Below are 16927 nucleotides of genomic sequence, written 5' to 3' on the forward strand. Positions count from 1 at the left end.
AAGTTTTTTCATTTGATCCTTTAAAAAGTTTAACCATAACTATTTGTTGTGAGATTTTCATGTGACTGACTCAAAATGTAATTGTGTTTTTCTTCTGAGTATTAATCCTCTGACCATGAATTTCTTTGGTATATACATATTTTTTTTCAGTGCATAAGGCCTCAAAAGACATTGTAAAGCTACTCCAAATTTGTAGCTTATAATGTTAACAGTGTTAAGATCATTTAATGTTTCTTAAATCTTCCAAATATGTTAATACATATCAAAATTATATTTTCCTTAAAATAAAATATTACTAGCTCTACCAAATGTCTAAAGTTTGAGCCTGTGAATTATCAGTGATTGAAACCAGAATTTTGTCATCTTTGCTACCTCTTAAATGTCCCTAAAATGTAGATGGACATGATGTGTGTGGGTCATTGTCACGTCTACAGTCACAATCCACCCATGTGCAAGGAATACTCTGCGTGTGTGTGTATTCTTTTTGTACCTATTCTTATTTGGCATGTATGTGATGGGGCTGGTGCAAAGAAAAATTAAAGAACATTTGTGACTTCTGGAGAAGATTGCAGAGTAGGAGGATCCTAGGTTCATCTCATCCCATGGATACACCTAGATAACAACCACATCAGTGTTAAAAACCCAGAAAAATGACCCGAAGCTGGCATAACAGACTCTCCACAGCTAAATATAGGGAAGAGACCACATTGAAGAGGGTAGGAAGGACAGAGACACAGTCAGGAGCCACGGTGACCCACAGGACTATCCGTAGGAGGTAAGGGCACCGCTGGCATGGAGAGGGGAGAGCAGAAGGCCCCACGCCAGGCACCCTAGGCATAGGGGACCCACACTAAGAGGACAAATTCGCATAACATTTGGCTTTGAAAACCAGAGGGGCCTAACTTGGAGAGTTCTTACAGTCAGTGGGGCTTAACACCTGGAACTTCAAAAATCAGAGGGCTCCGCTGGGGGAGAGCTGGAGAGGGAGAGGAAACTGAGTCCCCACCCTTAAAGAGACAGCACAACAAACAGAATCACTGATATACAATATAGTATAGAAGCAAGAGTTTGAAAAATGCCTAGGAAATGCGGGAAGATTTATTTACTAATCTCAGAGCATGTGCTTGAGGGACAGGTATCTTTGGGAGATTTCTCCAAGAAAAAAAGAACTGGTGTATGCCATTCCCTCGCCCACCCCCTAGCTTCAACACATGGACACTTGCCAGAACCACTGCAGCACCAACTATCTCCACCTACCTTGCTAACAGCACACCTACCCCACATTTTCCTGCAGATCTGCCACCTCCAACACACCCTTGGCAGAAGTCCACCCAAAGCAGTGCCACAAGCCTGGCAGTGGCAAGCAGCCCCAACAGGGGTCAGCACCACTCCAAAGTGACTCCTGTCCTGAGGAGAAAGAAATATAACCACACATACTAATCCAATGGCAGCCCCAGCATTGGGCTGAGGCAGACATCTGGTCTGAATGCAGGCTCTTCCCACCAACAAAAACTCAGGGGACAACACAGGGAGAGTGCCCTGCATTTTGATGGTATGACAGCCCTGACCAGCACCTGGTCTGACTCAACTCAACCCCAAGGTAGTCCCAGCTTGGCCCACTAACTACACAGGGATAAAACCCTAACCGCAAAGGCAGCTTCTGCAGATGCTTGGACTGAAGGCAAATGTGGCTCAGCCACAACAGTAGGGCACAGGCAACTAACATAAGAAACTCCCCTGAAGTGTCAGGTTCTGGTGAACAGGAGACACTGCACTGCAGGGCACCACAGGACCTCTTCTTCAAAAGGCCACTACTTTCAAGAGCAGAAGATGTAGCTCACTTTCCTAACACAGAGAGACAGATACAGTGATTTAGGCAAAATGAGACAGAGGAATAAGTCCCAAATGAAAGAACAGGACAAAATCGGAGCAAGAGACCTAAATGAAATGGAGATAAGTAATATGCCTGATAGAGAATTTAAAGTAATGACCATAGAGTTACTCACTGGACTTGAGAAAAGAGTGGAGGAACTCAGACTCTCAACAAAGAGATAGCAAACATAAAAAAGAACAAATCAATTTGAAGAACTCAGTAACTGAAATTAAAAATACACTAGAGGGAATAAACAGTAGACTAGAGGATGCAGAAGATTGGATCAGTGACCTGGAGGACAGAGTAATGGACAGCAATCAAGCTGGATAGGAGAGAGAAAAAAAATAATAATAAATGAAAGTAGACTAAAGGAAATCAGTGACACTATCAAGCATAATAATATTCAGATTATAGAGCTCCCAGAAGGACAAGAGAGAGAAAAGGGGGCAGAAAATTTATTTGAATGATAGCTGAAAACTTCCTGAATCTGGGGAAGGAAATGGATAGCAAGATCCAAGAGGCACAGAGAGCCCCCAACAAAATCAACCCAAGAAGGTTCACACCAAGACACATAGTAATTAAAATGGCAAAAAGTAGTGATAGAGTATTTTAAAAGCAGCAAGAAAATAGTTACATACAGGGAAAACCCCCTAAGGCTATGAGTTGATTTTTCAGTGGCCAGAGGGGAGTGGCATGATATATTCAAAGTGCTGAAAGAAAAAATTTGCAGCCAAAAATAACACTATCCAGCAAGGCTATTATTCAAAATATAAGGAGAGATAAAAAGTTCCCCAGACAAACAAAAGTTAAAGGAATTAATGACACTAACCCAGCCCTACAAGAAATGTTAAAGGGGACTCTGAATGGAAAGGAAAGACCATCAGAGTAAGAAAGTAGGAAGCACAAAAGTAGTAAAAATAAGTATATCTATATAAATCAGTCAAGGGATTCACAAAATAAAAGGATGTAAATATACGCATATACCTAAAATGTGGGATAGAGGGAGAGGAGTAAAAAATTAGTGCTTTTAGAATGGGTTCAAACTTAGGTGACCATCAACTTAATATAAACCCACAAATGAAAAACCAGCAATAGATATGCAAAAATAAAGAGAAAAGAATCCAAATATACCACTAAGGAGCCAGCAAACCATAAGAGAAGGGGGCAAGAGAAGAAAGGAACAAAGAAGAACTACAAAACAACTATAAAAGAAGCAACCACCTGGCAATAAATACTACTTATCAATAATTACCATGAATATAAATAGGCTAAATGCTCCAATTAAAAGACACAGGGTGACAAAATGGATAAAAGTAAGACCCATCTATATACTGCCTACAAGAGACTCGTTTCAGACCTAAAGACACATGCAAATTAAAAGTAAAGGGATGGAAAGGCATTTGTCATGCAAATGGAACTGAAAAGAAAGCCAGAGTAGCAATACTTCTATCAGACAAAATAGACTTTAAACAAGACTGTAACAAGAGACAAAGAAAACATTATATAATCATAAAGGGAATAATCCAACAAGAATATAGAACAATTGTAAATATTTATGCACCAACATGAGAGGACCCAAATACATAAAGAAGCTAATAACAAACATAAAAGAATTAATTGATAGTAATACAATAATAGTAGGGGCTTTAACATCCAACTCACATCAGTGGATAGATCAAACAAATCAGCAAGGAAACAGTGCCTTTGAATGACACATTGGACCAGATGGATCTAACAATATATTAGAACATTCCATCCTAAAACATATGGAACATTCTCCAGAATAGATCACATATTAGGGCATGAAACAAGTCTCAATAAATTAAAAAAGGTCAAAGTCATATCATACATCTTTTCTGACCACAATGTTATAAAACTAGAAATCAACCACAAGAAAAAGTCTAGAAAGAACACAAATACATGGAGGTTAAATAACATTCTACTAAATAAGGAATGGGTCAACCAAGAAATCTAAGAGTAAATCGGACAATGCATAGAGACAAATGAAAATGAAAACACAATGGTCCAAAATCTTTGCGATGCAGCAAAGCTGTTATAAGAGGGAAATTTATAGCAATACAGGCCTACTCCAGAAGCAAGAAAAATCTCAAACGATCTAACCTTACACCTAAAGGAACTAGAAAAAGAAGAACAAATAAAACCCCAAACCAGTGGAAGGAAGGAAATAATAAAGGCTAGAGCAAAAATAAATGAAAAAAGAATTAAAAAAAATAGAACAGACAATGAAACCAGGAGCTAGTTCTATGAAAAGTTCAACAAAATTAATAAATCTTTAGTCAGACTCATCAAAGAGAGAGAGAAGACCCAAATAAACAAATCAGAAATGAAAGAGGAGAAATAATAACTAGCATCACAGAAATACAAAGGATTATAAAAAATATGAAAAATTTTGTCATATGCCTGGAGACATATAACATCACAAAACTGAATCAGGAAGAAATAGAAAATTTGAACAGACCAATTACCAGCAAAGAAATTGAATCAGAAATCAAAAAACCCTCCACAAACAAAAGTCCAGGACTAGATGGCTTCACAGGTCAATTCTACCAAATATTTAAAGAGTTAATACATATTCTTCTCAAACTATTCCAAAAAATAGAAGAGGAAGGAACGCTTCCAAATTCATTCTAAGAGGCCAGCATTACCCTAGTAAAAAACCAGATAAAGACACCACAGAAAATATAACTATAGGCCAATATTTCTGATTAATGTAGATGCCAAAATCCCCAACATAATATTAGCAAACCAAATCCAACAACTTAAAAAAAAAAATCATTCACTGTAACGAAGTGGGATTTATCCCTGAGATGCAAGGGTGGTTCAATATTCACAAATCAATCAATGTGACACATCACATCAATAAGAGAAAAGATAAAAATCATATGATTATTTCAATAGATGTAGAAAAGGCATTTGACAAAGTACAACATCCATTTATCATAAAAACCCTCAACAAAGTAGGTTTAGAGGGACTATACCTCAACATAATTAGGGCCATATATGAAAAACCCACAGCTAACATCATAGTCTTGTGAAAAACTGAGAGCTTTCTCCCTAAGATCAGGGACTAGACAAAGATGTCCACTCTCACCACTTTTACTCAACATAGCCCTGGAAATCCAGCTATAGCAATCAGAGAAGAAAAAGAAATAAAAAGCATCCAAATTGGTAAGGAAGAAGTTAAAATTTCACTATTTGCAGATGACATTATACTATATGTAGAAAACCCTAAAGACTCCACCAAAAAACTACTAGAACTGATAAATGAGTTCAGTAAGGTTTCAGGATACAAAATTAATATACAGACATCCATTGCATTTCTATACACTAATAATGAAGTAGCAAAAGAGAAAGGAAGAAGACAATCCCATTTACAATTGCACCAAAAATAATAAAATACCTAGGAATAAACTTAACCAAGGAAGTGAAAGACCTATACTCTGAACACTACAAAGCATTAATGAAAAAAATTGAAGATGAGAAACAAAAGGAAAGACATTCCATGCTCATGGATTGGAAGAACAAATATTGTTAAAATGTCCATACTACTGTAAGCAATCTACACATTTAATGCAATTCCTATCAAAATACCAACAGCCTTTTATGCAGAACTAGAACAAATAATCTTAAAATTTGTATGGAACCACAAAAGACCCCAAATAGCCAAAGAAATCTTGAAAAAGAAGAATAAAACTGGAGGTATCACAATCCCGGACTTCAAGATATACTTCAAAGCTATAGTAACCAAAACAGTATGATACTGACACAAAAATAGACACATAGATCAATGGAAGAGAATAGAGAGCTCAGAAATAAAACCACAATTATGTGGTCAATTAACCTTTGACAAAGGAGTCAAAAATATGCAATGGGAAAAAGATACTCTCTTCAACAAATGGTGTTGGGAACACTAAATAGCCACATGCAAAAGAATGAAACTGGACCACTTTCTTACACTATACACAAAAATAAACTCCAAATGGATTAAAGACCTAAATATGAGACCTGAAACCATAAAAATCCTAGAAGAGAGAACAGGCAGTAATTTCTCTGATACTGGCCTTAGCAACATTTTCCTAGATATATCTCCTGAGGCAAAGGAAACAAAAACAAAAACTATTGAGACTACATCAAAATAAAAAGCTTCTACAGAGCAAAAGAAGCAATCAACAAAATTAAAGACAACAAAACCTACAAAATAGAAGATATTTGCAAATGACGTATTTGATAAAGGGTTAGTATCCAAAATATAAAGAACATACATACCTCCACACCAAAAACACCAAAGAATCCAATTGAAAATGGGCAGAAGACATGTCTTCTCCAAAGAAGACATACAGATGGCCAAGAGACACACAAAAAGATGCTCAACATCACTCATCATCAGAGAAGTACAAATCAAAACCATAATGAGTTATCACCTCACACCTGTCAGAATGGCTAAAATTAAAAACATAAGAAACAACAAGTGTTGATGACGATATGGAAAAAAAAGAACCATCATGCACTGTTAGTGGGAATGCAAACTGGTGCAACCACTGTGGAAGACAGTATGGAGGTTTGTCAAAAAATTAAAAATTGAATTACCATATGAATCAGTAATTCCACTACTAGGAGTTTACCCAAGAGTATGAAAACACTAATTTGAAAAGATATATGCATTCCTATGTTTACTGAAGAATTATTCACAATAGCCAAACTATGGAAACAGCCCAAGTGTGTCCATTGATAGATGAATGGATAAAGAAGAGGTGATTATATATATATAAAATGGAATATTACTCAGCCATAAAAAAGAATGAAATCTTGCCATTTGCAACAACATGGATGGATCTGGAGTGTATTAGGCTCAGTGACATAAGTCAGTCAGAGAAAGACAAATACCATATGATTTCAGTCATATGTGGGATTTAAGCAACAAACCAAAGAAAAAAGGAGACAAACAAAAAAAACAGACTTTTAACTACAGAGAACAAACAGGTGATCACCAGAGGAGAGGTCAGTGGGGGGATGAGGGAAAGAGGTGATGGGGATTAAAGAGTATATTTACCATGATGAGCATTGAACAATGTATAGAATTGTTGAATCACTGTATTCTATACTGAAACTAATATAACATTGTATGGTAATTACACTGGAATTAAAATTTAAAAAATTTTGTTTAAAAAGAAAAGACTATCAGTTAGACTATCAGGAATAATCTCATGGAATGGAGCCCAACCCCCTCACTCACCTCTATGTAATGGTACATGGACAAGTCTGAGATCGCGTGGTCATCTGGAATTCTCAATCTTGAATATTCAGGAAGACACATACCTAGGAGCCAAGTTGAATAATACATCGTTTCCGATACAGTCTATGAAAATGTGCTGGCCTTTACACCAACCAAATTAAAAGGTGTATACTCTATTACTGTTCTAATCTTTTCAAACTTTGGGTAACCAGGCTGAATGACCAATAATCAATGAATACTGAACAATAACACACAGGCATTTCCTATTGTGATTAAATAAAACTTATGATAAAGTTAATATAACATATACTTGTTGGTTAGCCAATCATTATTTTCTTTATTTCACAAATGGAAAGCAGCTCATAGAAATGATGGTCAGTGACCCCTCCCCACCCAGTTCCTCTTAGAATCTGCTACTCTCCTTTACGTTCTTTCTTGCCACACCATCCCCATTCATTTCACTGCACCGAAGACACCTTATTAGCTAACCATCAGTTCCATCATTATTCTGTGATCTCCCAGAGGTAGGGCTCATGTTTTATTCATGTCTGAAATCTTAACCAGGTAAATGGTAAATACTGAATAAATGTCTGATAAATGAATGACTAACCAGTATAACTCTCACAAGGCCAATCCACACTAGTTATTAAGGATGCCATTTCAAAAGTCAGAGAACTTGGCTGCCAGTCCCAGATCCAACACTTGTAGCTATATGACTTTGGGTGAGTTACTCTAAGTCTCTAAGCTTGCAAAATAGGGACAAGTTGTAAAACAGGGACAAGAATTGTACATATGCTCCATATTTTCCATGGAGACTAAATGAGAAAATGGATTAAAAAATATAGCAAGATACCCAACACATATGAAATGTTCAGTAATGCTAGTTTAGTCTCATTGTCATAATCAGTATTGTTTTATCTTTGTTCTGTATTAACCAAGACCAGTGCTGACAGTATGTTCTCATATATGAACCCTCCATCCCCTCCATCATGCCTATCACATGCAGATCAATCCCACCAGGGCAGAGACGGGAGGAAACAAAATGCCTCTGGATCTGGAGCATCTGACCAAGATGACTGGAAAAGGAAGGCAGAAAACCAGAAGAACTTTACCCTGGACCCTCTAGTCTCTTCTGATCCAGACACCAGTGTCCAAGGACTTCCTAAAACACCATCACAAACATTTACTGTGAACCCACTTTGTGCCAGACTTTTTTTTTTTTTAAAAAAAAAGCTTTACTTAGCATAATACCCTCTAGTTCCATCCACGTTGTTGTAAATGGTAAGATTTCATTTTTTGATGGCTGAGTAATATTCCATTGTATATGTGTGTGTGTGTATATATATATGTGTGTGTGCATGTATATATATATATATATACATATGCACACATAGAAGATGCACACACCACATCTTCTTTATCCATTCATCTGTCAATGGACACTAGAAAGTATTATCCTAAGCGAAATAAGTCAATCAGAGAAAGACAATTATTGTATAATTTCACTTATATGTGGAATTTAAGAAACAAAATAGAGGATCATAGGGGAAGGGAGGGAAAAAAATAAGATGAAATCAGAAAGGGAGACAAACCCTAAGAGACTCTAAACTATAGGAAACAAACTGATGGTTACTGGAGGGGCAGGGGTAGGGGAATGGGGTAACTGGGTGATGGGCATTAAGGAGGGCATGTGATGTAATGAGCACTGGGTGTTATACGCAACTGATGAATCACTAAACTCTACCTCTGAAGCTAATAAAAAAGCTTTACACAAATAATTTTACTTCATTTTCACATCTCTCTGAAGTTAGTATTATTGTCCCCACTATATAGATGGAAAAGAAAAAAAAGAAAACCCAAGACTTCAAAAAACTGAAACGACTTGCTCAAGGTCTTACAGGTAAGTTGGTGAGTCAGGACTGGAATCTGGGTGTAGACTTACAACCAGTTCTCTACATCTATCCCTTACCTGAACGAGGTTTAAATTCAGAGGTAGCCTTTGAGACCACGGATGCCGAGAAGCAGTAACAGTTATCCAGGTCTTGGGCTATTGTTAGCAACTTATGGTGTACAGTTAATTTAATTTAATTTAATTTAATTTAATTTAATTTAATTTAATTTAATTTAATTTAATTTCCATATTACATATAAATATCTTAAACTCCAGGATCTGTCAAAGCAATATATCTTGTGGAATCAGTTTTAACCAAAGGCAAATGGAAGTAGCAGCTGCAACGTTGATAAGGCAACAAGCAAAAAAGCAGTGGAGCTCCTGCAAGTGTTTCTGGGGGAGGGGATGCAGGTGCAATTTCCCCAGGTGGAAAGGGAGAGCAAGGAGCGTATTCTGAGCAAATGTTTGTCCTGGGAACGTCTTTCTTTGTGAGGATCACTGCACAGACCTCCAGGTACAAACCTGAAAAGAAACTATGTTTCCCTCTCTGGGTGCTCCTTGTCTGATGTGGGTACCAGTGGCGTAGGCTGCTAATAGAAAAATTTATAATCCTGAACAGGAAAAATGCATCATGGGTTTGCCCTCCTCCAGTGTCAGAAATAGGTCCACAATTATCAGCAGGGCTAGTCCATGTCCATTTCACAAATTTTACTTACTAAGGTCATTATTGAATTCATCCATTAACTCATCAAATACCAAGCAGTCTTCAAAGCCCTGAAATAAGACAAAATAGGGGAAAATAAACTGGAAATAATGAAAGCTTCTGAGCAATTTTGAACAGACTTCCCATTGATGTGTATGATTCATAGGATGTTTGCCTTCAACCAGCACACAGCTGCTTAGTCACATATGGCATTTAATTATGATCATAAACGACCCTCAATTGCATACCTGATGGTTTGTCTTTGCCTAATGCATATTGATTATAATGATTTGGAATTTGATCAAAATTTTAAATTACTCTTGTAATTTTGATGGATTCCACTGCTTCTTTAAGAAGTAAGAACAATTATATTGCTCTAACATGAGTATTTGAATCTTATTTAAACCATTCAGTCTTTAAGCTTCACATTTAGAGCAATTAATGACAGGCTAGAACTCTCATATTAATTTAGTTCCTTTAAACCAAAGATTAAAGCAAATTTCCAATGTCACAAAATCCACAAAATTAATACTATTTAATAAGTTTTGACGCTAAACGCAGTGGGGAAGAAGAAAATCAAAAGCTAGGTTTCCTGCTTTCTAGGAATTCAAACTATAGTTTTAGAGACAATATAAAAAAATGTAAACATTAAAAAATATTTTTTGCATCGATTATAGAGATTACATCTGAAGCAAATAAATATTCTTGTCAGCTATATAGATTATTAATGCTGCAGGAAGTTAGAGATGCAAAATACCATATAGGCTGAGATAATAACACTCTTAAATTCTTTATTTAATTCATTCATTTATCCCCCAAGAACTTCTATGGCATAGGCACTATTGAAAACCCATTTTACAGACAAGGAAGTTAAAAGTAAGTTTAAGTTAGTTGAGCAAGAACATATTCTAATAAATCTTGGAGCCAGGATTTGAACTGGGTCTTATACTGCCGGAGCCCGGGCCCTTATCCACTATCCTAAAATTGGTGTGTTCTTAGGTTTTTGTAAAACAGTGTTTAGACTACTTTGCGGAAAATATAAGTGATTAGATTTATAGCCTATTTACACGTGGAATAGATCCCAATCACCAAAACAATAAAAGACTGTGATTATAAAGCTATTAGTTATCAAACACACACAAAATAATTGTCTGTCTAGATAATTATTTTAGGATTCCTTGAAATTAAATGTTTCATATTTGAGCACTATTTCTTTTCAGAAATATTTTTTTCTAGCCAGAACAATAAAACTTCCATGAAAGCAGTAGTATTCAACATCAAATCTATTTCATAGTCTTCTTCAACTCTGCCAGTTGCGTTTTCCTTTCCTTTGGAAAGAAAAAGTGGAGAAAACAACAGGCGGTTTGGGCTTTTTTTCTTTCTTGAGCCTAACATTTATATATTTATGCATAATCTCAAAAAGATTTTTTTAATTAAGCCTCGAATTGCTGACAGGTTCCCAAATTTCAAGCTATCGATATATTTTCTAACTGCACAGAAAACTGTCTTCTGCATTACTGCTTTTTCCTATGTGAAATTACTGGATCAAGCAACCCAAGACTTGACTATAGTTGGTGATCAACCTAAACAGCTGGTAGGATTGTGGAATTGATTGTTTCCTCAGACATTATGAGGGGATAGTTTTAGGCATGATTGTTATTTACGATTTTTTGGTTGAGACTGACTTACTTTGGGAGAAAGGACTTACTGCATTCATTCCTTGCCCAAAAAAGGGCACAATGGCGTGACCTGCATCCCCCATCAGCACACAGTGTGACTTCAGGTGAAAAGAAGAACACTTCACAGATATCATGGGCTGTGCCGGCAACAGGAAAAAATCTTGTACCAGGGTTTGCCTTCAGAGGGAAACAACCAGAACATAAGCACCTGAAGTTGGGTATTAAATCCTGCATAATTCTTTCAGATGTACTGACTTCATTACTATTGGATTTTATTGAGAAACACACAAAAATGCCAGAAAGAAAACAGGAAAAGGAGAAACTGAAGTTTCTTCGAGTTCCTGAAATTCCACTGTTCTAATTGTTTTGTTCTCAACAATGTTAATCACATCCAACCAGGACAAGTTTGACTGCATCTCAAGAACCCGAAATGCGTCTGAGTTATGTGTCATGAAATTTTCTTATCAGGCGTGCGGGTCATTTAATTTTCAACTGTTCTGTTGTGTTTTGGGTTTTAATGGAAAAATTGAGACGTGGTGCATCTGATTAAAGCCACACACACCAAAAACTAAAATGAACGCGACTTTTTATAGATTTGGAAGCTAGTGAGCATCAGGCATCTACAGAGGATTTGTGGCAGCTGTAAGTAGAGAAACAGTACATACCCTCAAGAATTTTAAGTCTGGTTGGAGAGGCAAGAAATAACCACGAAACGTAAGGGGTAAATTCTGGCGTGCAGAGATTTCTCAACATCAGAGAAAGGGAGATCAGTGCGCACTGAGTCAGCAGGTAAGGATGGAAATTGACCATTTTAAAGAGAGCTGCTGTGGGCTGGCAGTGGGCCACCCCTTTTATATAGTTAGTGCATGTCACTGTCACAACTGTCCCCCAAAGGTAGATGTCCTGATGCCCATTGTAAAGATGACCGATCTGAGACTCAGGGAGTGAGGGGCAGAAGCAGCCTTAAATCTCGCTTTCTGCAGCACTGTGCTGCCTCCATGAAAACCTGCTGGAGGTGGGGAGTGAGCTGGATTCCAGGGAGGACAGTGGGGGCAGAGGTACTTAGTGAGACCCAGTGACAAGACCCTTGGGGGGAGTGGCATTGACAGGGAGCAGAGGAGCCGTGGGTCATAAACCAGACAGCTAACAAGCTAGCTCCCAGCTGGGGGGCTCTGTATGTGCCAGGCCATGTGCCGAACGATCTATAGGCAGGAACTTGTCCTGTCCTCTCAACACTCTGGGGCAGATCCATAGTGATGGATCACCATGTTCCCGGGAGGGCCCTGCGAGCTAGGAAAGCAAACCCAGCTAGTAAGTGAGGACCCAGACTCGCCTCTGCTGGGCCTTGGACATGTGTGCCCACCAGCAGAGGGAACCACAGCCCCACTCTGCAGCACACCAACCTCCAGGGGCCTGAGAGCCCGCAGAGGAGGCAGAGAGGCCTGGGGACGTGGGTGACTTGTCTTTCCCAGGGAAACTGGGCCTGCCATGGGGTTTTCAGAATTCCCACTCACAGTACAACATCCGCTTTAGACTTTTGCTCTAAGGCAGGCTTATCGTCCAGGACCAGTCACATTTCATCCAAATGGAAGTAAGATGCAGCACCTTTGTTTGGATTTTGAGTAGCTCAAAGCAGTGGAGAGAAAGGCACACTTGCACATCTTGAAACTTACTCTCCAATTAGAGGGATGGAATCTAGAAAGTACTTCTGGAAGAAATCCAGTACATCACTGCTGGTTACAAGTTTTTCAAACTCGTCAAAGGGCATGAACAAAGTACACGTGAAGGATTTATTCTGCGAGAAGGAGAAGAAAAGTGTGAGAGAATGTAGTCTCAGGTTCTTGTTGTGGCCGAGGGACACCTGGCAGAAATGTCCAGGCCGGCAGGAAACACCGCTGGCTTTCTCCCCTCGCTCCCAAAGAAAAGCCCCGCCAAGTCCCAGGTGCTCCCCAGCTTCTCGCTTACTAGAATTTCAACACAGTAAACCTCACCATTTCACCAAGCAACCACTACCCTCCTTAGATTACTAATTGCAAACACTACCCTCCTTATATAACTAATCGGCTGGTTGGATTGAACTTCTCACTTTTTCTGTCTCTTCTTCCTCTTCAGATAATGTCACGAGGCACTGGACCCCAGCATTGCTGCCAAGGGACAGAAGACCACCAACTAGAGAAATATGTAGCTAAATCTAGAGAGCAAAAAGTCTCTAGGGTCTAATGAAAGAACAGCCATGCCCCTTTTTGACTATCTATATTCCAATGTCCCAGACACCTCACACACGGGAAGGACTGCCTTGTGTAGAACCCGAATCTCTTTGGCTTTATTGGAAGGCCATTTCCTCCTACACCATCTTGGGGGAGAGGACAGGCATCACACACAAACTGCCACTTGTAACTTATATGTGTTCAGTCTCCTTTCCACGATAAATAATTGGAATTCCTTCAGGTTTTTCCTCAGGAATCCCAAAGTTTCAATGATACAATCACTAAATAGACTGAACAATGATGTTAAGTATACACATGCTAAGTGTAAAAGCAATTAGGCATACATACAAAATACAAAGTAAGTAATGAAAAACTTTAATTATAGGTGCAAAATTACATAGATAAATTCTATATTACCGTGTTAGGAAGTGCAATCATCATAAAGGTATTTCTAGGCCAAATATGCAGATAATTAGGTTCCATGGCGTACTGTAGGGGGAAAAATTATATTTGTGTTGGATTAATGCACTAATGCAGCACATCTATAAAACTGACTCTGCTTATGTTATGACTGTTTCTGTAGCAATTCAAATAGTATCATACACATGGGGATATGCACACCTTCTCTTATTTAAAGTAGAAGTTGTCTTAAAAATCCTTCCTGTCCTGTCTTTAGAAATTCCTATAACGTAGGTGGGTTCTTTTTTTTTTTTTTAAAGATTTTATTTATTTATTTGAGAGAGAGAGAATGAGATAGAGAGAGCACATGAGAGGGGGGAGGGTCAGAGGGCGAAGCAGACTCCCTGTCGAGCAGGGAGTCCAATGCAGGACTCGATCCCGGGACTCCAGGATCATGACCTGAGCCGAAGGCAGTTGCTTAACCAACTGAGCCACCCAGGTGCCCCTTAGGTGGGTTCTTGATACCAGATAAAATTCAAGATTTGAGAACAAGCTGTGAGATGTTTTCTCTCTCTCTCTCTCTCCTTCTCTCTTCATTTCTAAGCCCACATGCAGACACACACCCCCATATGCATAAACACGTACATGTATATAAATATACATTATACACATACACATATAAACTATATATGTATATGTCCATATATATGTGTTTGTGTGTGTGTGTGTGTGTGTGTGTGTGTGTGTGTGATATTTTTATACCTTATTTTTCACCTTACTCGGGAACTTATTTGTGTGAACAGAAAGGTCCTAAGTTTAAATTTCATGGGCAAAATAAAATTTTGCCAACGAGCCTCTTATCACTTGCTTCCTACAACATAAATAATAGAAGGAAGTCTTCTCTTTTTAGTGATCCCAAGACAAACCAATAGCAGCCTATTGATCCTACTGAACCTAATCCTGGAGGTTCCTGGGGGTATGATACATAGGAACATGTAATCAGTTTCCAACCATTTCAAGTCTGTGAGCACCTGCCATCTGTGTATCTTCCATGGTAAGAAAAACACGGGAAGGGCAGCAAGTCTCCTAGCCAGCATTTTTACACTGTTAGTCCTTCCTGGCTTTTTATCTCAGAGCCTCAAAATACGCTCAACATGCAGACACAGATATGAGTCAGTGTGTCACTCTCTGCCCTCAGAGAGGTTCCAATGCAGTTGAATAGGCAGATGCTGAAGTTGAAGGACAGGAAATAAGAGCTGGGCAGGGAAGAAATGTGTGGGGCCGGAGTGGTAAAAACTACAAAGGGATCCATAGATTAGATAAGAAGTAAAGGAAGGTGGCTTCTGGAAGGCCACCTCCAGCAATGGCCTTCCATTGCTGAGCAAAGCAGAGGCAGCAGAAATGAGCAGTGTTTTAGGTCAGGAGTTTAGGAAGTGTGAGTAAGGAGACCAGCCTGGATGAGGTACAGGGTCCTTGCTTTTCCTTTTGCTGTCTTTAGACCACTTCTATGACCTTTTATTTTATTTTTTTAAATTTTTTATTGTTATGTTAATCGCCATACATCATTAGTTTTTGATGTAGTGTTCCATGATTCATTATTTGTGCATAACACCCAGTGCTCCACGCAGAATGTGCCCTCTTTAATACCCATCACCAGGCTAACCCATCCCCCCCACGCTCCTCCCCTCTAGAAACCTCAGTTTGATTTTCAGAGTCCATCGTCTCTCATGGTTTGTCTCCCCCTCCGACTTACTCCCCTTCATTCTTCCCCTCCTGCTATCTTCTTCTTTTTTTTTTTCTTAACATATGTTGCATTATTTGTTTCAGAAGTACTGATCTGTGATTCCACAGTCTTGCACAATTCACAGCGCTCACCATAGCACATTCCCTACCCAATGTCTATCACTCAGCCACCCCATCCCTCCCACCCCCACCACTCCAGCAACACTGTTTGTTTCCTGAAATTAAGAATTCCTCATATCAGTGAGGTCATATGATACATGTCTTTCTCTGATTGACTTATTTCACTCAGCATAACACCCTCCAGTTCCATCCACGTCGTTGCAATGGCAAGATCTCATTCCTTTTGATGGCTGCATAATATTCCATTGTGTATATATACCACTTCTTCTTTATCCATTCATCTGTCGATGGACATCTTGGCTCTTTCCACCGTTTGGCTATTGTGGACGTGGCTGCTATAAACACTGGGGTGCACGTACCCCTTTGGATCCCTACATTTGTATCTTTGTGATAAATACCCAGTAGTGCAATTGCTGGATCGTATGGTAGCTCTATTTTCAACTGTTTGAGGAACCTCCATACTGTTTTCCAGAGTGGCTGCACCAGCTTGCATTCCCATCAACAGTGTAGGAGGGTTCCCCTTTCTCCGCATCCTCACCAACATCTGTCATTTCCTGACTTGTTAATTTTAGCCATTCTGACTGGTGTGAGGTGGTATCTCATTGAGGTTTTGATTTGGATTTCCCTAATGCCGAGTGATGTGGAGCACTTTTTCATGTGTCTGTTGGCCATTTGGATGTCTTTTTGGAAAAATGTCTGTTCATGTCTTCTGCCCATTTCTTGATTGGATTATTTGTTCTTTGGGTGTTGAGTTTGAGAAGTTCTTTATAGATTTTGGATACTAGCCCTTTATCTGATATGTCATTTGCAAATATCTTCTCCCATTCTCTCGGTTGTCTTTTGGTTTTGTGGACTGTTTCTTTTGCTGTGCAAAAGCTTTTTATCTTGATGAAATCCCAATAGTTCATTTTTGCCCTTGCTTCCCTTGTCTTTGGAGATGTTTCTAGGAAGAAGTTGCTGCGGCTGAGGTCGAAGAGGTTGCTACCTAGGTTGTGTATTTGAGACCTTTCTTGTTTCTTGAGAAAGGCTTGTATTGCTATATACTTTCCTCTCAGGAC

The 16927-nt window shown here is 38.7% G+C and overlaps 1 protein-coding gene across 1 annotated transcript in view; it reads right to left on the reverse strand.

Annotated features, from left to right (window-relative positions):
* KMO (kynurenine 3-monooxygenase) overlaps positions 1–16927 on the reverse strand; it is a 60904-nt gene that overhangs the window by 2689 nt on the left and 41288 nt on the right. The window contains 5 exon segments of the mRNA XM_025878016.2: positions 7128–7210; positions 9735–9792; positions 11430–11577; positions 13074–13195; positions 14025–14096. Of these exon segments, the coding sequence (XP_025733801.1) occupies positions 7128–7210; positions 9735–9792; positions 11430–11577; positions 13074–13195; positions 14025–14096 (483 nt within the window).

Source organism: Callorhinus ursinus, unplaced genomic scaffold, assembly GCF_003265705.2.
Source record: "Callorhinus ursinus isolate GAN/ISIS: 27379988/994484 unplaced genomic scaffold, GSC_fseal_2.0 scaffold13, whole genome shotgun sequence".
Taxonomy (NCBI): Eukaryota; Metazoa; Chordata; class Mammalia; order Carnivora; family Otariidae; genus Callorhinus; species Callorhinus ursinus.